This window comes from Kogia breviceps, chromosome 6 (assembly GCF_026419965.1).
Source record: "Kogia breviceps isolate mKogBre1 chromosome 6, mKogBre1 haplotype 1, whole genome shotgun sequence".
In the NCBI taxonomy this organism is placed as follows: Eukaryota; Metazoa; Chordata; class Mammalia; order Artiodactyla; family Physeteridae; genus Kogia; species Kogia breviceps.
This window is the reverse complement of record NC_081315.1, coordinates 145,208,720-145,232,974: the sequence shown is the minus strand read 5'-3', so window position 1 is coordinate 145,232,974 and position 24,255 is coordinate 145,208,720. Positions and strand designations below refer to the sequence as shown.

The 24,255-nt window shown below is 44.0% G+C and overlaps 1 protein-coding gene across 27 annotated transcripts in view; it reads left to right on the top strand.

Annotated features, from left to right (window-relative positions):
- ADD1 (adducin 1) overlaps positions 1 to 24,255 on the top strand; it is a 79,387-nt gene that overhangs the window by 41,453 nt on the left and 13,679 nt on the right. For 15 of the 27 annotated variants that reach the window (XM_059066008.2, XM_067036803.1, XM_067036787.1 and 12 more), the window contains exons 4-10: positions 6,299 to 6,450; positions 13,933 to 14,013; positions 14,258 to 14,407; positions 16,679 to 16,822; positions 16,926 to 17,024; positions 17,749 to 17,925; positions 22,547 to 22,798. In XM_059066008.2, coding sequence (XP_058921991.1) covers positions 6,299 to 6,450; positions 13,933 to 14,013; positions 14,258 to 14,407; positions 16,679 to 16,822; positions 16,926 to 17,024; positions 17,749 to 17,925; positions 22,547 to 22,798 — 1,055 coding nt within the window. Of the gene's footprint in view, positions 1 to 6,298; positions 6,451 to 13,932; positions 14,014 to 14,257; positions 14,408 to 16,678; positions 16,823 to 16,925; positions 17,025 to 17,748; positions 17,926 to 22,546; positions 22,892 to 24,255 lie in introns of all 27 variants that reach the window. The other 12 variants (XM_067036799.1, XM_067036783.1, XM_059066010.2 and 9 more) reach the window with 1 other exon arrangement.

Sequence of the window (24,255 nt, the reverse complement as noted above, 5' to 3'; positions counted from 1 at the left end):
GCGCGTCAGGAGCCTGTGCTCCACAACAAGAGAGGCCGCGATAGTGAGAGGGCCTGCGCACCGTGATGAAGAGTGACCCCTGCTTGGCGCAGCTAGAGAAAGCCCTCGCACAGAAACGAAGGCCCAACACAGCAAAAATAAATAAATTAATAAAATGTTTAAGAAATAATGCTTGGGGAGTAGCACATTGATTTTGCTTGAACTTATTTCAGTCAAGCCAACATTTCTTTTTTTTAAAAAATAAATTTATTTATTTCATTTTATTTTTAAAATTTTTGGCTATGTTGGGTTTTCGTTGCTGCACGCGGACTTTCTCTGGTAGTGGCGAGCGGGGGCTACTCTTGGTTGCGGTGTGTGGGCTTCTCATTGCTGTGGTTTCTCTTGTTGCGGAGCACAGGTTCTAGGCGCGTGGGCTTCAGTAGTTGTGGCTCATGGTCTCTAGAGCGCTGGCTCAGTAGTTGTGGTGCGTGGGCTTAGTTGCTCCGCGGCATGTGGGATCTTCCTGGACCAGGGCTCAAACCCGTGTCCCCTGCATTGGCAGGCGGATTCTTAACCACTATGCCACCAGGGAAGCCCCAAGCCCACATTTTCTTATCCACCATTCCTCACTGCTGTTCGCAAATGAATGAGAAACAGAAAAATTCCAAAAGAAAGCCAGAAGAAAAATGTTGGATGGGTGAATGTGAGCAAAGTTAGTTAGCAAAGTTAGTTGTGCAGGGATGGCGCTTTGCCATGGCTGTTGAATTTGTAAACGTTAACATGACAAGGTGGAGCCCAGGGTACCTTGAGCAACAGCTAATGTGACCTGCTGTGTACTGTGCCCTGGATCAATCTCTGATGTTTCTAGTTGGATAATCAGCTTCTGACTGACCAACTTAAGGTATCTGTGTTAGATCACCTAGAAGTTGATTAACATTCACCTGAGTGATAATATCATTAATGTCCAGAGAGTGTTAAAAATCACATGTAATTTACTAGCTCACACTTCCATCCTAAAGTCGAATGGTAGTCACTAGGTTTTCATGTTTTCTTTTTTTTTTAAATCCAAGTTTCCTTTAATTAATTAATTAATTATATTATTTTTGGCTGCGTTGGGTCTTCGTTGCTGCACGCAGGCTTTCTCTAGTTGCGGCGAGTGGGGGCTACTCTTTGTTGCGGTGCACGGGCTTCTCCTTGCAGTGGCTTCTCTTGTTGCAGAGCACGGGCTCTAGGCGCATGGGCTTCAGTAATTGTGTTGCACGGGTTCAGTAGTTGTGGCCTGCAGCCTCTAGAGCGCAGGCACAGTAGTTGCGGCGCATGGCTTAGTAGCTCCACGGCATGTGGGATCTTCCTGGACCAGGGGTCGAACCCGTGTCCTCTGCATTGGCAGGTGGATTCTTAACCACTGTGCCACCAGGGAAGTCCTCACATGGATTCTTAATGGATTCTAGTGATATTTATGTGAATTAGATAATAAAGGACAGTGTAATATATTTACTCACATATTATTTTCTAGTCAGAGATAAAGGAAATTTTAATAGTGCCACAGCAAAAAAAGAAGGAAGAAAAAAATCTAGTTTTAATTGTATCTAATAGTTTACTTCTTAAATATAAAAAATTTTAATGTGAATTTTAACCTTTGTTGTGGAATATAACATATGTAGATGGCATAGAACAAAATGATATATAACTTATGAATGGTTTAAGGTGAACGCCTTTATAACCAGCACCCTGGTTAAGAAATAAAGTTTTATCAGTTGCTTGCCCTCTTAAAAGGAATCACTAGCTTGACTTGAATGATATCACTGCCTTGCTTTTCTTTATAGTTTTATCACCCAAGTGGTTATCCTTAAATATTATGGTTTAGTATTTGTCTTGTTTTACTTACTGTCTCTTAAGCATTTTTATTTTTTTAATTTTTATTTTATTTATTTATTTTTTTTTTTGTGGTACGCGGGCCTCTCACTGTTGTGGCCTCTCCTGTTGCGGAGCACAGGCTCCGGACGCTCAGGCTCAGCGGCCATGGCTCACGGGCCCAGCCGCTCTGCGGCATGTGGGATCTTCCTGGACCGGGGCACGAACCTGCGTCCCCTGCATTGGCAGGCGGACTCTCAACCACTGCGCCGCCAGGGAAGCCCTCTTAAGCATTTTTAAAGCTACAAGTTGCCCCTCCATCTCTCTTTTTCTCCTCGCACTTTAAAGGAAATGGGTTTTGTTGACCTGTGGAGTTTGCTACAGTCTTGAATTTTGCTGATTCTGTCTCCATGGTACCCATATGTTCTTTTTTCTTTTGTATTTACAGTACATTGGTAGCTGGGTCTAGAAGCTTGGCTGTATTTGGATTTTGTTCTTTGGCAAGCTCACTTCATAGGTGGCACTGTGTTCTATCCGCAGGCGTATAAGTCTGCTTGTTGCCATTTGTGCTGTAGCAGCCATCGTTTCTCAATGCCTAGATCCGTTCATTTAACAAAACTTCCAAGATGGTGATATTTTAATTTTGTCATTCCTTCTTCTGTATTTACTAGTTAGAATATTTCTGTAAAGAGAAACTTCTCTGGGAAATGGGGCATGGCCAGAAAGGGGGCCGCCTCATTCTCTGTCACTCAGCGCATGATTGTAGGGACGCTGGTGCTAAACCATTCATAGATGACCTGCTTGTTGGTCAGTGTTTCATACGGAGCAGAGCAGCTTCCTTGCTGAGATCTGTTGGAAGTCAGCCCTCAACCCACACGCACAAAAAGAAACTTCCTCTCAGCTCTTTTGCTTACCTCATGGTACGGTTTGTATAAAGGTAACTGTTCAAAATGAGAAGTTGGTTTCCTGTCATCTTCTAAAGTGACCAATTACTATTTCTTTAATATTATTTTGAATGCATAGATTAAAAAAATTTATTTGGTTGTGTTGGGTCTTAGTTACGGCAGGCAGGCTCCTTAGTTGCAGCTCACAGTCTCCTTAGTTGAGGCTCGAGGGCTCCTGTGGCTCGCTGGCTCCTAAGCTGTGGCACGTGGGCTCCATAGTTGTGGCATGCAGGCTTCTTAATTGCAGCTTGTGGGCTCCTTAGTTACAGCTCTCTGGCTTCCTTAGTTTTGTGGCATGAGAACTCTTAGTTGCAGCATGCAACTGAAGTTGCAGCATGCAAAACCCATAGGATCTAGTTCCCGAACCAGGGATCGAACCCGGGCCCCCTGCATTGGGAGCACAAAGTCTTAACCACTGTGCCACCAGGGAAGTCCCTGCAGAGATTTAAATATATTTAATATGTTTCAAAATATTGCAGTTATCCTTTTTGATACTCCAAGTTAACTCCTGAGCCTAGTAGTCTTTGATAGCTTCCAAGCCACCTCCCAGAGGAGATGTTCCAGGCTCATCTTGTACATCTCCTGCCCCAGATCTGGAGTCAGCCATTTCTCTAAGAAACCTTGATTTCTTTTTGTGAGAAATGAAATCTTAGTCTGGGTGCTAGGAATGCTCTTTGCTACTGACTGGTTAGTTATTCTTTTTAGGCCTTTTTAGTGGATAGAGCTAGGAAATATAAATTACCTTTTGGAGATTTCCTAAGAATCCACCTGCCAATGCAGGGGACACGGGTTCAAGCCCTGGTCTGGGAAGATCCCACATGCTGCGGAGCAGCTAAGCCTATACACCACAACTACTGAGCCTGCGCTCTAGAGCCCGCGAGCCATAACTACTGAAGCCCACGCAACTAGAGGCCGTGCTCCGCAACAAGAGAAGCCACTGTAGTGAGAAGCCTGCGCACTGCAACAAAGAGTAGCCCCTGCTCGCCGCAACTAGAGAAAGCCCGCGCCCAGCAACAAAGACCCAATGCAGCCAAAAATAAACAAACAAACAAAAAATAAATTTATTTTATTTTATTTATTACCTTGTGATTTGTATACTATATTGATAAATTGGAATTGTAAGTATAATTATAAATATATTGGCATTATAATTCCAATTAAAATTCAGGTCTAAGGGGTTTTTACTTAACCTCTTCTATCTAACAATTGTTTTTCTTTCTTCTACAACAAGAATTCTGGTTCTCCAGGACACCAGGAATAACAAAACTAGAATATTACTTAATAACTCATTTGCTTTCTCTCACATACCACACACAGTATCAGTCCTATACCAATAATATGTTCTCTCTTCATGTTTTAAAATAGTTATATTCTCTGTTGTCAGCGCATATAACCATTACATGTTATGGTCTTATTTTTACGTTCATTTTGTGTTACAATTAATAACTTAATTCTGTAATAAATATATATTTAATGCTCACCACCAGTCCTTGTATCAGTGCCCCTTTAGTCAGTTTGGTTGTCTGAAGTTCCTTTTATAGTAGATTTCCGAGAAAACACTTGTGGAAAGGATTTCTGCGTTCTTGCGTTGTGGCCTGTATATGTCAATGTTAATTTGGTTTAGTTAGTTTGCGTATAAAATCATTGGCTCGCATTTTCCTATTTTGTGTATCTTAAATGCATAATTCATTTTCTTAGAATTTGAAGACAATCTTTCCATGTAAGTTACTTGGTTTCTTTTCCTCGATGCTCATAAATTATTTTCTTTTTTCTTTAGAGTCCAGAAATTTTACCAGAATATGTCTTGGTGTTCGTCTTTCTAGGCAGTTTTCTCAGATGATGTGCCTTTCCAGATCTTTTTTATTTTCAGAGTGTTTTCTTGAATTGGTTTTTAGTATTCATTCTGTTCCCTTGCTTTTGTTTCCTGGTATGCGCATGTTGGATTTTCCTTGTCTGACTTCTTTAACTGTCCGGTTTTCTCAGGTCCTTTTTATCACTTTCTTCATTTCTTTATGATTTAAAAAGTTTTTCTCCTCTTTCACCTCTATGCTGTTTTTAGTATTTATTTTTAAAATTATTTTTCATTTATATTTAATTCCTTTTATATTCCAGCCCTCATTTCTGAATTTTTCTAATTATATTAAAATTTTTTCATATCTTTTATTATTAATGCCTTTCTTTATCTTCTATGAAATAATAGGTTATAGTTTTCATTTGTTTTGTGGATATGTCTTGTGTGCTTTTCTTAGGCGTAGGAATGTGATTTTGCTCTTTTTTCTTTTAATAATTTATTTAAAAAATTTATTTATTTAATTAATTTACTTTTGGCTGCATAGGGTCTTCGTTGCTGCATGCAGGCTTTCTTTAGTTGTGGAGAGTGGGCCTCTCATTGCCGTGGCTTCTCTTGTTGCAGAGCATGGGCTCTAGGTGCATGGGCTTCAGTAGCTGCGGCACGTGGGCCCAGTAGTTGTGGCTTGTGGGCTCTAGAGTGCAGGCTCAGTAGTTGTGGCACATGGGCTTAGTTGCTCCACAGAATGTGGAATCTTCCCAGACTAGGGCTTGGACCCGTGTCCCCTGTATTGGCAGGCAGATTCTTAACCACTGCGCCACCACGGAAGCCCTCTTTGAATAATTTTTGTGTGGTATTTGATCATGATATTTTTCTGTTCATTTTTACATGAAATTAGTTTTCCTGGAGGAGTCCAGTTCAGGAATCCTGACTCTAGAGCTCCCTCTTCTGTTGTTTTTGTGAAGTGCTAAAAAATATGGCAGCTTATTTAATTCTCCTCCTATGCTTTTATCTGGGTCTTTTCTCTTTTCTTCTTTTCTTTTCTCTCGTTCCCAGCCCCATCTTCCCCTCTCCTCTCCTCTCCTCTTTTTTTTGTAATAAACTTATTTACGTACTTACTTACTTATTTATTATTTTTGGCTGCATTGGGTCTTTGTTGCTGCATGCAGGTTTTCTGTAGTTGTGGTGAGTGGGGGCTACTCTTCGTTGTGGTGCGTGGGCTTCTCATTGTGGTGGCTTTTCTTGTTGCGGAGGCTCTTCTTGTTGCGGAGCACGGGCTCTGGGCACGCAGGCTTCAGTAACTGTGGCACACGGGCTCAGTAGTTGTGCCTCGTGGGCTCTAGAGGGCAGGCTCAGTAGTTGTGCACGGGCTTAGTTGCTCCGTGGCATGTGGGATCTTCCCAGACCAGGGCTTGAACCCGTGTCCCCTGCATTGGCAGGTGGATTCTTAACCACTGCGCCACCAGGGGAGCCCCATAATGTATGTTTAATACTGTAAATTTTCTTCTAAGTTTTGTTTTACTGCATCCTACAGATTTTATTACCTTGCTGTTATTGATTTCTACCTTAATTGTATTAATGTTGGGGAACTTGGTCTTTATGAAATAGTCTTTGATGTTTTCAAGACTTACCTTATGGCCCATTGTGGGACGATTAATATCTCAACTGTTATTTGATTTACATTTGACAAGAAATATTAAATCTTTGAGTCTTGTTTCTATTTTCATTTCAGGTCTTGGTATGGTGACTCCTGTGAATGACCTTAGAGGATCTGATTCTATTGCCTATGACAAAGGGGAGAAGTTACTGCGGTGTAAACTGGCGGCGTTTTACCGGCTAGCAGATCTCTTTGGATGGTCTCAGCTTATCTATAATCACATCACAGTGAGTATTAACTGAGTGATAAGTGGAATATTGTGTCTGGCACCACCTGTTTTCATTTAGGGGAAGAGGGGATCTGGCTGAGCTGAAGGAAACCTTGAAACACCTTCCTTCTGATTGCTGACTGCAGAGTATAATAACCTGAGAATTAGCCAGTTTGAAGAAAAATTATGAGAACAGTAGTTCTTTAAAACTCCTTTCTTGCTTGCTAACCTAATAAATGAGTGTTTACCAAATTATAGGCAGTTCCTAAAGTTCTCTTTATGCCTAAAAAATCAAGAATGAAGATGTTTTCTTTCCTACTTTGACCAAAGCCGCCTATCTCTCATACTTATTTCTTCAGATATTCCAGTTTTAGCCATTTTTCAACATTATCAGGACCTCTAGTTTCTTCAATTCATTCTTTTTTTAAAAAAATAAATTTGTTTTTGGCTGCATTGAGTTTTCGTTGCTGCGCTCAGGGTTTCTCTAGTTGTGGTGAGCAGGGGCTACTGTTGGTTGCAGTGTGCATGCTTCTCATTGCGGTGGCTTTTCTTGTTGCAGAGCACGGGCTCTAGGCACGCGGGCTTTAGTAGTTGTGGCACACAGGCTCAGTAGTTGTGGCTCACGGGCTCTAGAGCACAGGCTCAGTATTTGTGGTGCATGGGCTTAGTTGCTTCTCGGCATGTGGGCTCTTCCCGGACCAGGGCTCAAACCCATGTCCCCTGCATTGGCAGGAGGATTCTTAACCACTGCGCCACCAGGGGAGCCCCTTATTGGATATTTTAAATGATTAATATAGCGTGTGCTTATTGTGGCAAGCGTCCCTTACACAGACGTTGAAAGAAGAAATCATAATCCTGTGAATACTCTTATCCCCCTTGAGATAACCAGCATTAACAGACGTTTAAATCGTTTTACCCTTTTCTCCATACTCAACACACTCAGTACACACAATACTTAATACACACGTGTAGGTGTTTTTTACTTGTGGACTCATAACCAACAGTGCTTAGTTCAGCTCCATTCTTTTTTTTTTTTAAAGTATTTATTTATTTGTTTTGGCTGTGAAAGGATCTTAGTTGCTGGATGTGGGCTTCTTAGTTGGGGCAGGCGGACTCTTAGTTGTGGCATGCATGCAGGATCTAGTTCCCTGACCTGGGATTGACCACGGGCCCCCTGCATTGGGTGCACAGAGTCTTACCCAGTGGACCACCAGGGAGGTTCCCAGCTCCATTCTTGACTCCAAGGAATGCTCTTTGATGGTAGTCTGAAGCCCACCTTTGTGGCCAGTGCACTGTGCTTCTGGGACATGGTAGGAATCTTTGCCCGATATACCGAGTTACCCTCCCCTCTGTTCTCCACCTTTCAAAACGCAGACCTGACCCTGTTGTATCCATGCTGTCGTGCTTGTGGAATGTTGCTTCCACCCAGCACGCCTGCTTTATTTCCCCCACAGCAGTTACCGTCATCCGTACTGTACGTTTCCTCGTCGTCCACATCAGCTCCGTGAAGGGAGCCTCCGGCCATGTCCTGGGAAGAGTTCCTGTGCTGGGCTCAGAGGAGGCACACACTGAACTCTTGGCTGAATGATGGAGTGAAGCCTCCAGTTGAACTGAAATTCTGCCTTAGTAAAATTATCAAACGGGACTCCGTGGTGCCTTTTGATATTTGGTCAGTGGATCCAGTTAGCCTCCCAGACGTGCTGGCTCTCTTCCTTGTGCCTGCGTGGAAATTGCTGGCCTCTGTGGCTAATTATACTTGACAGAACGTCTGTGTAGAGATTTAAAATAACCAAAATTTATTTATTTATGGCTGTGTTGGGTCTTCGTTTCTATGAGAGGGCTTTCTCTAGTTGTGGCGAGCGGGGGTCACTCTTTAGCGCGGTGAGCGGGCCTCTCACTATCTAGGCCTCTCTTGTTGCGAAGCACAGGCTCCAGATGCGCAGGCTCAGTAGTTGTGGCTCACAGGCCCAGTTGCTCCGCGGCATGTGGGATCTTCCCGAACCAGGGCTCGAACCCGTGTCCCCTGCATTGGCAGGCAGATTCTCAACCACTGCGCCACCAGGGAAGCCCCTGTGTAGAGATTTAATGCTAAATGGTTGCCTAAAAATTAGTTCTGTGAAAATGTTACATCGCTAAGAGGAAATGTAATCCTTGGCTTAATGCCAGCCTTACATTCTCTGGGGGTTTTAAAAGCTGTTTACTACTAGTCCTATTATGAATGCTATTTAAATAAGTTTGAATTACTTAAATTGCTCATTTTTTTCCCCTTTAATTATTTAGGACTTGGCAGAATTAAAACATTAGTTAGGTGTTTACTTTTCTGTAAGTGATCTGTTTGGGACTTAACACTGAGTAAAATAGAAATTCAAGTTACAAAACATATTTCTTATATCTTGTGAACTAGAGAATCTTTGAGGAAGAAAATTTTTGTTTTTTTAACTATTTATAGCATCCATGTTTTGGTTTCACAGTCTAGGCGTTATCATATATAGATTTAACAGAAAAGAAATATTAACAGTATCAGCGCAGCCAAAAAGTGCTAACAGGTCATCGTGCCCTTTCTTTGAAGGAGGGCAATAGGGATTTTCTGCTAAAGGGATTTAAAAGTGCTAACAGGTCAGGTGTTAGAGGATTGGAGAGGATTGTCTGAATTACGTCTCTGTCTTAAGATTGCATGGGATTTAGAGAAGCTTTTGAGCGGGGGTGTCAAAAGACAGGATAGCCCAGTTGGCACGTGAACTGGGCGTCCTCTCTTGGTGGCACTTAGCCGATGGCAGGGTCTTTCCGTCCCTAAATGCCTCTTGGTGTCAGTGGAGTGCTAGGTTCACCTCCATTCTGGATTCCAAGGAATGCTAACCCTCCGAGGTGGTGGGCTCCAGAGGTGGCGGCGAGTCCACAGTGACTGTGTTCTGAGGACACGATAGGGATCTCTGCCAGAGATAGTGAGTCGGGTGTATTTGGTTTTTGGTGAATGACGTTAGCACTCATTCCTTGTGCACAGAGAAGGGGCATTAGATGTGGGAAGACTCGCAGTTAGACCAGTGCTAGGCCATCAGGGACTAGAAAACTTACTTTGAAATGTCCTCTCTTTTTTCAATCTACAACAATATTTAGCACTTTCTCCTTTTTGTTTCAGATTCTGAAAATTGTATATTTAAGCTTTTTCCATTATAATATGTAGATCTGTTAAGCTCACTCTTGGAAATATATGTTAAAGAAAGAAGTCAAAGAAGAAAACATGATGTATAAATATATTTATTTTAGCATTATCTATAATAATAAAAAAATTTGAGTCTTAATATCCATCAGTAGGTGGGAAATGGCTCAGTTATTCAACATCAGCTTGAGGGAATGTTACATACTGTGAAAAATAATTGATAAAGACCATGTGAAATAATTATTATAAAAGAGAAAATATAAAATGTATACTGTTTATAGCCATCTGAATTATGTGTGTGTATATATATATAGACAAAGAAAAAAGTGAGTAAAACTGGCTATGTAGTATTTTTTTAATGTGGGACCTGATAGCATGAGCGTGCTTCTAAAACTTATGTGGAGGGAAAAAGGCCTAGAATAGGTAACTCCTGAGGAACTAGGTAAGGAGATATTTTTTCCAATCAAGTGTCAAACTTATAAAGTGATGATAACTAAAATAGTGTGCTTTGGGGAAAGGCAGAAACAGATAAACCCGTGGGACAGAGCCCAGAACTGGATCTTCATGTACTAAAACCAGATATACAGGGACTTCGCTGGTCGTCCAGTGGTTAAGACTCCATGGTTCCAGTTCAGGGGGGCTGAGTTCAATCTCTGGTCAGGGAACTAGATCCTGCATGCTGCAGTGAAGATCCTGCATGCCTCCACGAAGACCTGGTACACCCAAATAAATAAATAAATATTAAGAAAAAAAAGAAATCAGATACGCAGAAGAGTCTGCCTTGCAGATCATCAGGGAAGAATGGTGGACCAGGCTATAATTGGTGCTGGCACAATTAGACTGAAAAATCAGAACTGGATGCTTACCTTATACTGTATAGAGTCACAAAGCAACTCCAATGAATTAAGCATTAAATGTGAGAGATAGTACTTCAAACATTTTAGGATCAGTATAAGTGAAAATCATTTAACCTCTGACTTAAGGAGAGTTGTCTTAAGACACAAAAGCACTTATCATAACAGAGAAGATGAATAAATCATTTGACTACATTAAAATAAACAAATTTCTCATCATTAAAAGACACCATAAAGAGAGTGAAAATAAAAGCTTACAACCTAGAAGATTTTGCCTCATGGTTAGCCAACAAGAAATTAGTATCCAGAATAAAGAACTATCAATAAGCAAACCAGTACAAAATGGACAAAAGACAAGTCAATTTACAGGAATTTCACAGAAGGGGAAATAAGACTGGCTTATAAAAATATGAAATGTTGCTCAACTCAGTTGTAACTGGGAAATTATAAAGTCACAATGGAATACCACTTCACAGACATGAGATTTTAATTTTTAGGAAAGATGGTTGTAGAAGCACAGAACTATCATATACTACTAGCAGGAGTGTACATTTAATTAGGCCCTTTGGAAAATAATTTGGCTTCACCTCCTACTTTGTTACCCTGGAGAAACTTGTACCATGTACACTAGGAGACAGGTATAAGAATGTTCATAGCATTGTTTTTAATGGCAAAATGAAAACCACATCCATTGACAGAAGATGGATACATAAATTATATATTCATCCAATAGACACTATACAGCAATGAGGATGAATAAATTGTTGCCATGTTGTATATCATCTGGAGGAATCTCAGAAACAGTGTTGAGGAAAAAAAGTCACCAAAAAATACAGTATGATTGCAATTACATGAAGTTCACAAACAGATAAAAATTAAGCAATATGGGCTTCCCTGGTGGCACAGTCGTTGAGAGTCCGTCGTGCCCCGGTCCGGGAAGATCCCACATGCCGCGGAGCGGCTGGGCCCGTGAGCCATGGCCGCTGAGCCTGCGCGTCCGGAGCCTGTGCTCCGCAACGGGAGAGGCCACAACAGTGAGAGGCCGGCGTACCGCAAAAAAAATTAAAAAATTAAGCAATATATTGCTTAGGGATGAATATATATAAAGTAAAACTGTAAGGAAAAGAAAGAAAATGCTTAACACATAACTCAGGTTAGTGATTACTTATGGGATATGGGGGGAGAGAAACAGCTTCAGAAATATTAGATTTATTTTGTTTCTGAAGCTGGTTGAAAGGTACATGGGCGTTTGATTTATTGTTTTACTTAAATTGTACGTATACTTGCTAAATACTTTTTTACATGTATGTTTCAAAATAAAAACTTTTAAAATAAGCAAAAATATCTGACATGGGACTTTCCTTGTGGCGCAGTGGTTAAGCATCTGCCTGCCAGTGCAGGGGACACGGGTTCGATCCCTGGTCTGGGAAGATCCCACATGCCACAGAGCAACTAAGCCCATGCGCCACAGCTACTGAGCCTGCACTCTAAGAGCCTGTGAGCCACAGCCATTGAGCCCGCATGCCACAACTACTGAGCCTGCGCTGTAAGAGCCTATGTGCCGCATCTACTGAGGCCTGTGTGCTCTAGGACCCGTGTGCCACAACTACTGAGCCTGTGTGCTGCAACAGCTGAAATCCGCGCACCTAGAGCCCATGCTCCGCAAAAAGAGAAGCCACCGTAATGAGAAGCCTGCGCACCACAACAAAGAGTAGCTCCCACTCGCCGCAACTAGAGAAAGCCCACACACTGCAACGAAGACCCAATGCAGCCAAAAAAATAAATTAAATTAAAAATATCTGACATTAAAATTTTCCCTGTTTCCAACCTTATTTTTCTTCATCCCAGCCAATAAATACACAGAGTAATTCCTTGTTTAAGTTTTATTTTGACCCAGTTTGGGAATTGGGGAATTTGCATAGTTTTGATTTAGATAGTTAAAAAGATCAGCATCCTTTATAAAATAAAAGAACTGACTTTAGGGCTAAAAAACCTGGCTAACTTAAAATTAATGGGAAAATATTTGGGGGAAAGGCCCAAATATTTCTGGCCCCTCAGTAGTGAAAGTGTGGAGTCCTAACCACTGGATTGCCAGGGAATTCCCAGCATTTTTGAAACAACTAAAAAGGAGTAGAGACCTAGTAGTAGAGATTTATAGAGAATGGATATTGTAGAGATGGCTTTCCTACTACCACTAATAATATTGCAGTAGTGTAATAGTTAAGAGATGCCATTTATTGAAAGCTTTATTGTGAGTACAAGCTCCTTTCATCCCCACTTCATGGGTGAGGAGACCAGGAGCCCAGGGTCCCCAGAGCAGCATAGATAGTTCTAAGTTTTAACTCAGGTCTTGTATGACTGTGGGTCCACATTCTAGTGTGCTGAGGAAATCCAGTGAGTTTCGCGTGAAGGTGACATGGAGGAGATGGGATAGTTTCAGATGTCCCAGGACTGAACTACAGTTTAGGGCGGAGGTAGACCTCGTTCTGTGTTGCACACCACAGACAGATTTCTGTTCAGTGTGAGAGAGAGTGTTTAATGACTAGGCCTCTCCAGCTTCTGTTTGTTTACTGCTGTACCCTAGCATCCAGGTGCAGAAGGCCTCCGGGACTATTTGCTGAATGAAGGAACGAGGCTGGCCATGTAAGGGCATCACTGCATTGTCCAAGCAGACACCCCTCCGCCCCGTGTGTGTTTCTTTTGGGCCACTACAGAAGTCACTGTGCTGGTTAGGAAGTTGGACTAAACAGCAAAAGGCCTTTTCAACAAACATTGAATTCCACCTACCTGACCCTAATTAGAATTCTTAGCCCAGTAGTAAATGTATTCCATCCTAATAGCTTTGGGAAGTCTTTTGAGTCTATCCCAAAATCATTGTATTGATAAAAATTAGACTAAAGTTTTGTGAGGGCAGGACTGTTTTCTCCGCTCCCCCCCCACTACATGACTAGCGTCTAGCACATATCCATCATATGTGACAAATCTGTATTGTTGAAAGAAAAATATATCGTGGAAGGAAGAAAGATACCAGGGGAATGAGGATGTGATGTGTAGACTTTCGGTCAGGCAGAAAGGAAGAACTCTCTCTTATTTGTGATTTTTATGATTGTTCACTATCCTATAGGTTCTGAGTACTTAAAAAAAAACCATTTTGACTTTTAAAAAGTAAGGTTTGGTTTTCATTATTACACCCTTGAGGAGTGTCACCTTTTTGCACATGATACTGGCTTAGTAGCCACCAGAAGGTTTTTTCTTTATAGAGTTAATTATCATGAATGTGACCAAGATGCACTTCATGTACCCAGTAAGTTACTACAACGTAATAACAGAAAGCTTTCAGTATCCCTTAGCTTTGTGATAGGCACTGTACTTAAGTGTGTCCCTATGTAGCTCAGTTAATGCTCACAAAAAACCCCTGAGTCTGTGGACTGAAAGAGATGCAAATAATTTCAATAGGATTTTTGAGCTAACTCAGTAATTCTCCCCACAGACCAGAGTGAGCTCTGAGCAGGAACACTTCCTCATTGTACCTTTTGGACTTCTCTACAGTGAAGTGACTGCGTCCAGTTTGGTAAGAATGTCCTTCTCTCCTTGGGCATCAAGTACATGTAGGTCATATTAGATAATTAAATACCATCTAATCTCGTTAGACATGTAAAACCCAAGAAAGAGGAAAAACTCTACGTTTTGTGTGATTAACTCAGGGAAAAACTTTTAAAATTAGTTATAAACACTTTAAACTTTGGTTTAAGTAATTTCTAGTTAGGATAACATGAAATCCTCTTGATATTTAAGCTTTTGCTTTCTTATTTCAGGTTAAAGTCAATCTACAAGGGGAGGCAGTGGACCGTGGAAGCACTAATCTAGGGGTAAATCAGGCTGGCTTCACGCTACATTCTGCCATTTACGCTGCACGCCCGGATGCGAAGTGCGTCGTGCATGTTCACACGCCAGCAGGGGCCGCGGTGAGTGCGCTGCCCTGGTAGAGACTTCAAGTTTAAAGCCGTTCAGTGAGCGGCACTTCACATTTCCTCCAAATTGCCCTCTCTTGTTGCACCAAGTCAACAAACCTCATTTTGTTGGATTAGAAAAATCTTTTTTGCTCACTACAATTTGACTTTCTTAAAAGAATATATTTTAAGGGGTCCATTTACTATATGATTTTGAAAAACATGTAATAAGTCTGAAAGTGTTGTAAGACTTAACGGTTAGAAAATGCGTGTTGAAGAGGGGAGTGAGATTTCAGCGTATGGGAGACTGGGGAGTGCAGGATGACAGCAGTGAATTGAGACTCCTTGGTTGAGAAGAGAAGTGGGAAGAGGAGGGAGGGTGAGGTGGGGTGGTAGGTGGGGGACGCTGGGCTCGGGCAAGGGTTCGTGGGATGCAGGAGACTTGAACTTGCTTGACTGGCTTGAGGGGAAGGAGCCAGGCCTGTGAAGGAGAGGTTGAGGCTGAGAGACACACGGGCCAGCCTCCCACTCATGGTCTGCCTGGAGTTAGCGAAACCCAGGCTGGATCGTGACTGGGGAGAGTAATGCTGGGGAAGGGAGTTCCCTGGTGCTCCAGTGGTTAGGGCTTGGCGCTTTCACTGCCCTGGCCCGGGTTCAGTCCCTGGTTGGGGAACTAAGATCCCCTCAAGCCGTGCGGCACAGCCAACAAATAAAAAAAGAAGGGGGAAGAGGGCACAGACGGTGCAGACTATTAGGAGACTTGGCCGTTGAGCCCTCAGCTTGCCAGGAGCCTGCCCCGTCCTGATCACCAAGCTTGGACCCTTCTGTGCAAACAGGCCACCTGACGAAGCCTCAGACCCCTCAGTATGTATGAAAATGTACTTTCTGGTTGTTGGTATGTCATGTGAAAGCGAAGCACTCAAGAACTATCTAGAATTGTCTTTTTTATCACCAGTTTTATACTTTAATGACTTCTCGGGCTTATTTGTTTGACAGATGACCTCATTGATTAAGTAATACTGAATTTCACTCTATCTTGATGTTTTAATGTCATAGATCTTGGGTTGTTTGGATGAATGTTGGATCTGGTTTGTTTTACTTTGAAGATATGGTTCTTGATGTCAGCATCAGTTTGTTTTCGTTTTTGTTTTTTGGTACGCGGGCCTCTCACTGCTGTGGCCTCTCCCATTGCGGAGCACAGGCTCCGGACGCGCAGGCTCAGTGGCCATGGCTCACGGGCCCAGCCGCTCTGCGGCATGTGGGATCCTCCCGGACCGGGGCACGAACCCGTGTCCCCTGCATCGGCAGGCGGGACTCTCAACCACTGCGCCACCAGGGAAGCCCTCAACATCAGTTTTATTAGTTATATCATTCTCCAAATGATGTAATTTTTTCCTAAAAGAATGCTTGCTCTTCCAACCCCAAAAAATCCATGCAAAAAGAAAAATCCATGCATTTTAAAGAACCATTAGAGGTACCTTTTAGACTATGGTTATTACAAATAGCATGTAATTTGTTTAAAAACTTATCACAGTAACTTTACTTTGTAAGGAAATATCTTATAGAAAGGCTGATATTGTGAAAGGAATTAAATATGATATTGCTTTTTTTTGTGGTATTGTCTTTTTAGATTAACTTTTCTGTAAGAAATTGTTACACTTACATATGTATTATTTAAATCTTTGGGGCCTGTTAGTCTAGGTAGAAGATCTTTAAAATTAGCATATTCTAAAGTCATTTTGGGAAAGTTAAGGAAATTAAAAGGCTATATGGACACTTAGAGTTTTCACTTAAATAAATGTAGAGAATTTATACAGTATAATTGTCCTAAACCTTTATAAATCTCCTTTTATCTGACTTTCAGGTATTCCTATCTCACCTACAACCTAAGATGAAAAGTACACAAAACCTTAAAGCTCTTCAGAAACCCCTCTTTGCAGTGTTGTGACTCATTCAGAGGAAGCCATTATCTCTCCTTGCAGTAGATCCTGGACTATCTTATTAAATCTGAGCTCACGTGGTGTTTACAATCAGTGTGGGAGAAATCCAGAAAGATGGAGAATTTCTTTTGAGGCCTTCCTTGCCAGTGGTAGCTTTGATTTTAAAAAATAGGTTGGTGGTGAGCCCCAGAAGTAAGGTTTATCTTAAATTCATGGGCTCATTTATTTCTGAAAGGAGAACGAAGTAAAATATGTTCCCCCTTTATGTTTTTGAGGAAAGCGTTTGCTGTGTCGTCAGTGTGTAGCTCCTGATCTGTCTTCGTTGATGGTGCTGCCTGTTCTCTAGGTCTCGGCGATGAAATGCGGCCTCTTGCCAATCTCCCCAGAGGCACTTTCCCTTGGAGAAGTGGCTTATCATGATTATCATGGGATTCTGGTTGATGAGGAAGAAAAAATTTTAATTCAGAAAAATTTGGGGCCTAAAAGCAAGGTCAGTAGGCATCTAATCTGGTATTTAAATTACAGGGGAAAGAAGAAAAACGTATCTGTCTTCTTGCCTAGGTCCGTAGAGCTTTCCTGTTTCCTCCCTTTAGGTTCTTATTCTCCGGAATCACGGGCTTGTATCTGTTGGCGAGAGCGTTGAGGAGGCCTTCTATTACATCCATAACCTTGTGGTTGCATGTGAGATCCAGGTAGGTGGTGGCCATTCTGTTTGGTCTGTAGTATACTTAGGTGTTTGTGGGGTTCCCATAGAGTTTTGATACTTGTTTTGCAGCAGTGAGTCTGTGAGCGATTTCTTTGCTGAAGACGAGCTCATGGATTTGAAAGATGACCAGGGAAAATGCCGTTTCAACTGATTTAAGTCAGCAAATGATTATTGGGCTTTTCATTTCTAACTTTTTATTTTTCAAATACATAAGTCACTACCATTGATGGAGTACCAGCATATGCCAGCCCTGCTATCGGGTGCTTTATTTATGTCACTACATGTTGTTTTGTTGGCGCTCCATGCACTCTTTTTGAAAAAGCAGGTTCAGGGAGTGGAGAGGCGCCCAGTCTCACGGCAGTGGGCTCTGCTGGTGCTGAGTCTGCTCAGCCCCTGCGTGCGTTTCTCACTGGCGCTCTGGCTCGCGTCCGTGTGGTGATGCAGCCCCAGTCCCTTCGTAGGACCTTGGGAGGGCTTTGTCTTCCCATTTGTCCTTCAAGTATGAGTGCCCAGTATTTTTCCATGCTAAAGAAAACCTTCTGAAAATAACCTTGTGATTTGTCTATCACTGTCCATCTCACAGTTTTTATTCTGATAATGATTTGGTTTCTTGTGAAGCCTACATTTCTGTTGAAGTGATCTCTCATAGGCATCTGACCCTCTTGATCAGTAAGGAACTCCAACTGTAGTGTTTGCTTGTTTTGGAAAAGGTTCGAACTCTGGCCAGTGCGGGAGGGCCAGACAACTTAGTCCTCCTGGATCCTGAGAAGTACAAGGCCAAATCCCGTTCCCCTGGGTCCCCGGCAGGGGAGGGCAGCGGATCGCCTCCCAGATGGCAGATTGGTGAGCAGGAGTTTGAAGCGCTCATGCGGATGCTGGACAATCTGGTAAGAAAGTTGCCGCCACTTGATGATACAGCGCTCATCCCAGCGGCGCGCACGTTGGTGTTTTTATAGTGCGTGAAATCGTGTTGTGAAATGGCTGTCCTCATGCAGTATCAGAGAATGTGCTTCACCCTCAGAGGCGATGAAGAAGCGCCAGGGCCATTTAACTTCTGAGCTGAACTACGGTTGACTATACAGCTGAGGGTTGCTTGTCTCCTTTTGTTTTTTAAAGGTGGTCTTGTTTGGACTGTGTGGGGTCAGGAGCACAGACAGTGGTCTGCTCTGCTGGATAAGTAACTCCTTGAGTAGCAGGGTCAGCCCAGTACCCGTCATCCCGCAAGCAAGCTGCCAAGAGGACTTTCTAAAGCAGTCAGCCAAGTATCTTGATTTTAACAGTAAATTCTAGCTATTCGGGGCCTGACTGCTGTGTTCCACACACTTTGCTGCCGATTTATTGCGTGGGAGACCCTCTGCTGCTTCCTGCGGGGACCTGGAGCCCAGCGTGGTACAGGAGCGTGGCTGCGGGGCTTTTAGCCTAATAGGAATGTTCTAATAGTACATGGCAGGATGTGGTCTGTTAGGTGGCTGCAGTGAGGGATGTCATCCTTTTGCAGGGATCAGGGAGGAAATTTATGTAGAGGGTGGCACTTGAGACGGACCTCAAAGAAGAGGTAGAAGCGTGGCAGGCTGAGTTGGGGGAAGGAAAGCATCCATAGCAGAGGTGAGGGCACGGCTGGAGACACGGCAGCAGGACAGGGTCGTGCCTTTCACGTCCGTCTCTGATCTCGCCAAGTTCTTTAAATATTCACAGCAAGGCACTTAGGGTCGAAGCAATCACATTAAAAGACAAATGACTGTGATGGGGCCCTTTTCCTGCTGCAGTGTCCTACCTCTTTGATAGGATTCAAGTGAGTCTCCTACTGCCACATGATGTTAGGTGCTGGAGGAAAAAAAGACCTGTCGTGGGCATGTGGGACAGAGAAGACACTGGAAGGGCATGTTGCCAGCTTCACATAAAGAAAGTCGCCACAATTGGACCAGGTCACGGGTGGGACGGGTGGCTTTAGGACGATCTTGGAAGAAAAAGAACTCACAGATCTGATTCAGGGTGTGCTAAGTGTCCTCAGAGGGTTCTTCTCACTGAAATTCTTTGGACTTAGGAGAATGTTCATTGCTGGAAAGGGAGAGCTGGGACTTAACTGCCTAGAAGCGATGGTCACAGGAGTAGATTTGATCAGTGAGGGAGGGGTGAACCTCCCATAACTTCTGCATTCATTTGCTCAGTAAGTGGGTTGCGTTAACTGACCATCTAGTCTTGAGCCTGTAGCCATGACCAGGACACAGTTCCTGCCCTCAAGGAGTTCATGGCCTAGTCAGGGAAATGGACAAACAAGTCCCGATGCAGCCCAGCACCTGTGACGTGTGCACTGACGGAGCACGAAGGCAGCTGCAGGGCGGAGGGGGCGCATGAGCTGGGACTGCTTCAAGAGAAGCAGCAAGAGGAAGAAAGCTCACTAAGACGCTGAAAGAGACAGGCCAGGACAGTGCAGTCTCAGGGAGGTCACACCCGGAGAAGGTTTGAGAGTGGGAGGTGGTCGCTTAGGCATATCTGCATCCAGAGTCCAATACCCCGAGGGGCATGGCAAGGCGAGGAACGCTGGGGTGACCCAGGCTGACTGGCCCTTCTTCTGTCCTCTTAGCAAATACTTTGACGTTCACTGCGCTTATACCTAAAAGTCAGATGGGGAACAGGAGGGAGGAATAAAAATCAGGAGCACCAGCCTGCCACATCTTGTGCACTCAGTACATTCTGGAATGTGGAGAGAGAGAGAATTAAAATTAGTAACTCCAGTTTGATAGGGGAGGAAGATAAAGGATGAAAGATTAACAAGCAAGATTACAGCAAGGGTGTTTTATTCAGTGCCCTTAATGTGCACAGGTTATTTTTAATATTAGAAGGCTGTGTGGTTTATAAGAAATAAAGTTGGACAGCGATCACTGATCCTAGCCCAGGTGTTAATCTAACATTCTGATCAGCTGTATATGTTCACTAATAACTGAGCAGGGTAGAGAACAGTTGAGGACTCGCCCGCTGTAGGATTATGTCATATAAAGTCCGTAAACATTTCTGACATAGAAAGTCAGAAGAAATGCTAGTTTGTTTCCCAATCAAGATATCACTCCAGCTTCTCAAAGAAGGGATGAATCCATATTTTTAACTATAAGCCATATAGGAGGTCTGAGGGCTGAGTATTGCCTCTGGTTTTGGTTTGGCATTTAAAGGGGAAGAAAAAAGAAAAAAACCCATACCCCCTCAGAATAAAATTTTGTGATGTCCTGGATGGTTTATTCTGAAGTCATGCAGATTACTCGAGTCCTGGCTCTCTCAGCAAGAGGACGCTTGAGTTAAGAAGAGCGGTGTTTTTCTGAAGGTAGTCTTTTTACAGCTCAGTGGTTACCTTTTATTATTCTTCAACAAAGCACGTTCATGAATGGGAACGTTGCCAGTGTAGACATTTACCTGTCTTCCTGAGGGTAGTTACAAAACAAGAGTAAACAAAACAACAACCAACTCCACTCAGGGGTTATTAGCACCCTTTTTTGAATGTATTAAGGGAATGATTGGTAATAAAGGTGGTAACCCCCCAAAGAGGACAATCACCCAGAGGGGAGAGAACATTCCTGAATTGAGAGGAACGTTTTCTACGGTACCTTGGCAAGTAGAGTGCAGCCACTGACTCGTCCTGTGTGACTAGCCCTCTGTACTCCTTTCAAATCTTAATTCTCTTGTCATTCATTGTGAAGGTGCCATAAATGACCTGGGCCAGGTATGAAACTGGGGGTCAGGAGTCCAGGCACAGCTGAGCTAGGTCCTTGGCTTAGGCTCTTACAAGGCTGCAGTCAGGGTGTTGGCCTGGGCTGGGTTCTCATCAGAAGGCTCTACTGCTGGAGGATCCAATTCCAAACTCCTCACATCATGGGCAGAATTCATGTTCTTACGGCTCAGGAGTCATGGCAGCTTCTTCAGAGCCAGTGATGGGCAGAGAGACTTTCTCAAGACGGACGCTACCCTCCTACGTAACGTATCCCATCACCTTTGCCCAGTTCTGCTGGTTTCAAGCAGGCTGCTGGTCCCCTCACACTGCAGGGGAAGGGCTTTACAGGAGGTGGGGGTCTTGGGGGGCCGTTGTAATGTCTGTTCGTCACAGCTTCTGAATGCTCAGCTCTGGAGAGGAAGGATGAGTGAGACACCATCCTTGCCTTGGAGATGTTGTCTGTGGGCTATTAGCATGCAGGTGGGTCAGCACGGTGGGCTCAGTGCCGTTACAGAGGCAGGAATTAGTGGGGCAGGCGTTTCAAAGCACAGCAAATGGTCGTGAAACAGGGTTGAAGGTTAATGCAAATATTGTTACGTTCAGAAGTAAAATAATTTCTCTATGGGGTACCAGTTGTCATGAGGTGTACTTGTTTGGTCTTCCTGAAAGATTTTTACTGTGACTTAACAGGTTAAAAAAAAGTGTTGGGCTTCCCTGGTGGCGCAGCGGTTGGGAGTCCGCCTGCCGATGCAGGGGACGCGGGTTCGTGCCCCGGTCCGGGAGGATCCCACATGCCGCGGAGCTGCTGGGCCCGTGAGCCGTGGCCGCTGAGCCTGCGTGTCCGGAGCCTGTGCTCCGCAACAGGAGAGGCCACAACAGTGAGAGGCCTGCGTACCACACACACAAAAAAAAGTGTTAAGTAGGCTGATTGATGTAACTTACACTATGACCAGCAGCAAGTAAACCCTGGTCTTTTTTTTTTTTTTTTTGCAGTACACGGGCCTCCCACCGTTGTGGCCTCTCCCGTTGCGGAGCACAGGCTCCGGACGCGCAGGCTCAGCGGCCATGGCTCATAGGCCCAGCCGCTCCGCGGCACGTGGGATCTTCCCGGACCGGGGCACGAACCCGCGTCCCCTGCATCGGCAGGCGGACTCTCAACCACTGCGCCACCAAGGAAGCCCTAAACCCTGGTCTTTTAACTTTTTGTTGATATATATATATATATATATATGAATAGGAGAGTGTACCTATTTAAGTGTTCAGTTTATTAATTTTTAAAAACTGAACACACTGTGTAACCAGCACCCATATCAAAAAACAATACCAGCACCTCAGAACCTCGTATCCCCCTTTCAGTCTCTTACCCCATCCCAAGGGTGACCACTACGCATCCTTCTAACAGCAAAGATTGGTTTTGCCTCCCTTTTACTATTGATAAATGGAATCACACAGTATATTCGTTCACATTTGGTTTCTTTCGCTCAATACCGTATTTGGGAAGATTCACCCAAATTTTGTACCTAGTGATATTCTCATTGCTGTGTCGTGCTCTGCTACGTGAATATACCACCGCTCATCCATTCTACTGTTGATGGACTTTTGGGTTTTTCTACTTTGGGACTTTGGGATTTGTGGCGCTGTTAGCGTCTTCATACCTGTCTTTTGGTGAACATATTTGCGTTTCTCCTGGGCGTGCATATAGGGTGTGCATATAGTCAGCTTTTGTAGATATTTCCACACGGTTTTCCAAAGTGAAACTCTGTTTCGAGATCTGAAATATTGACTGTGTCTCTCCCTCTGGCCCCTAGGGTTACAGAACTGGCTACCCTTATCGATACCCTGCTCTGAGAGAGAAATCTAAAAAATACAGCGATGTGGAGGTTCCTGCCAGTGTCGCAGGTCACCCCTTTGCGAGTGACGGTGATTCGGGCACTTGCTCCCCTCTCAGACACAGTTTTCAGAAGCAGCAGCGAGAGAAGACAAGATGGCTGAACTCTGGCCGGGGTGACGATGCTTCTGAGGACGGGCAGGACGGAAGCAGCCCCAAGTCGAAGACTAAGGTGTGGACGAGCGTTACACACGATCACGTGAAACCCTTGCTGCAGTCTCTCTCGTCCGGTGTCTGCGTGCCAAGCTGTATTACCAACTGCTTGGTCTGTGCCTACCTTACTGTTCATAGTTAGATGATGTAGAGCACGTCTGGCAGCTGGGGCTTCGGAGGCTTTGGGAACCTGGCCCTTCCGACCCGGGGCTGGGCGAGCCTTCCTCAGCAGCCTTCCTCAGCGTGAACCCAGAGCCCCTTTCGCATCAGATATAGTTCAAGTAATACTGTCTGCTTGAAACTGCTTAAGAATTCCAGCATTACCTAACTCCATACACGGCAGAAGTGCTACCTAACTTACTTGGATTAACCTAAAAGTAGGAACTGTCATTCAGTTCTGATCATATTTGAAGACTCTTCAATACTTCATGACAAAAAGTTGGTTGAAGCATAACCTCTTACTTTAATGTCGTAAACTCAGCTGTTTCATGAAGTCACTAATTCACGTCTGTTCTTTAAAGTCTCAGTGTTTTCTTAAGCAGTTTTCCCTCGTGGCTCCTGGGCATCTTCTCAGCTGGCCCTCGTCCTTTCTCATTAGCCTCCTTCCCCGTTTGCTGTCCCAAAGCCTCCGAACGCTCTCAGCCAGCTACTTTCTGCATGGACTGTTGCATGTGAGTAGACGGCCATAGTGGAGAGTCTTCTGACTCCTGCTGGGTGTGGCATGACCCAAGTGCAGCCAGGCTGTCCGCAGGCACCAGCGACAGACGCTGAGGCAAGCTTCGTGTCGGGAGTAACGCTGCCTGAACGCTCCTCCGCCGCCTGGTGCTCAGACGTCCCTGGGCAGCGCCAGCCCTGGACAGGCCACCGACCCCTGCCTCAGAGTAGGAGAGGCCCTCGGTGGAGCCTCTTGTGAGGACGGGAGGCCGGGACGCACGTGTCTCTGCATGGTTAGTTCCATGGGAGTTGAGGAGACGTCAGCCTAGATGTGCTTTAACGGGACACCAAGTAAGCAAGGCAGGCCTTCCTGCTTCCCTTGTAACAGTGCTTTTGCTTTATAGATTTATCTAAAAGAAATAAGTTCTGTCTTCCCCAGGTGGTTCTGGTGTTTTCCTGATGCACAGTTGTTGAGACAGCCTCTGTGCTCCTAAGGAAACGTGTCACGTGGCAGAGACTCTGCGTGAATGTGGCCGGGGCCGGTGTTGGAGCCCGTCCCCCTCCTGCTCCTCTCACCCTCTTTCTCTCTTCCTCTGTCCCTTATTTCCTTTTTTCATTTTATTTGTTTAGTTTGTCACTTATTTCACTTGTTGAAGGGAGTGGGCCTGAAAACAACTTCTGCTGACCACGTACATATGTAGTGCTGAATTGCTGTGATGAATTTTTCCGAAGTGTGTGTGTAGCAGCAGCTTTGAGCCTTATTTACTGTTAGCTTGAAAAAAAATATTAAATCGCTTTAGGTATTTTAGTCACTGTGCACAT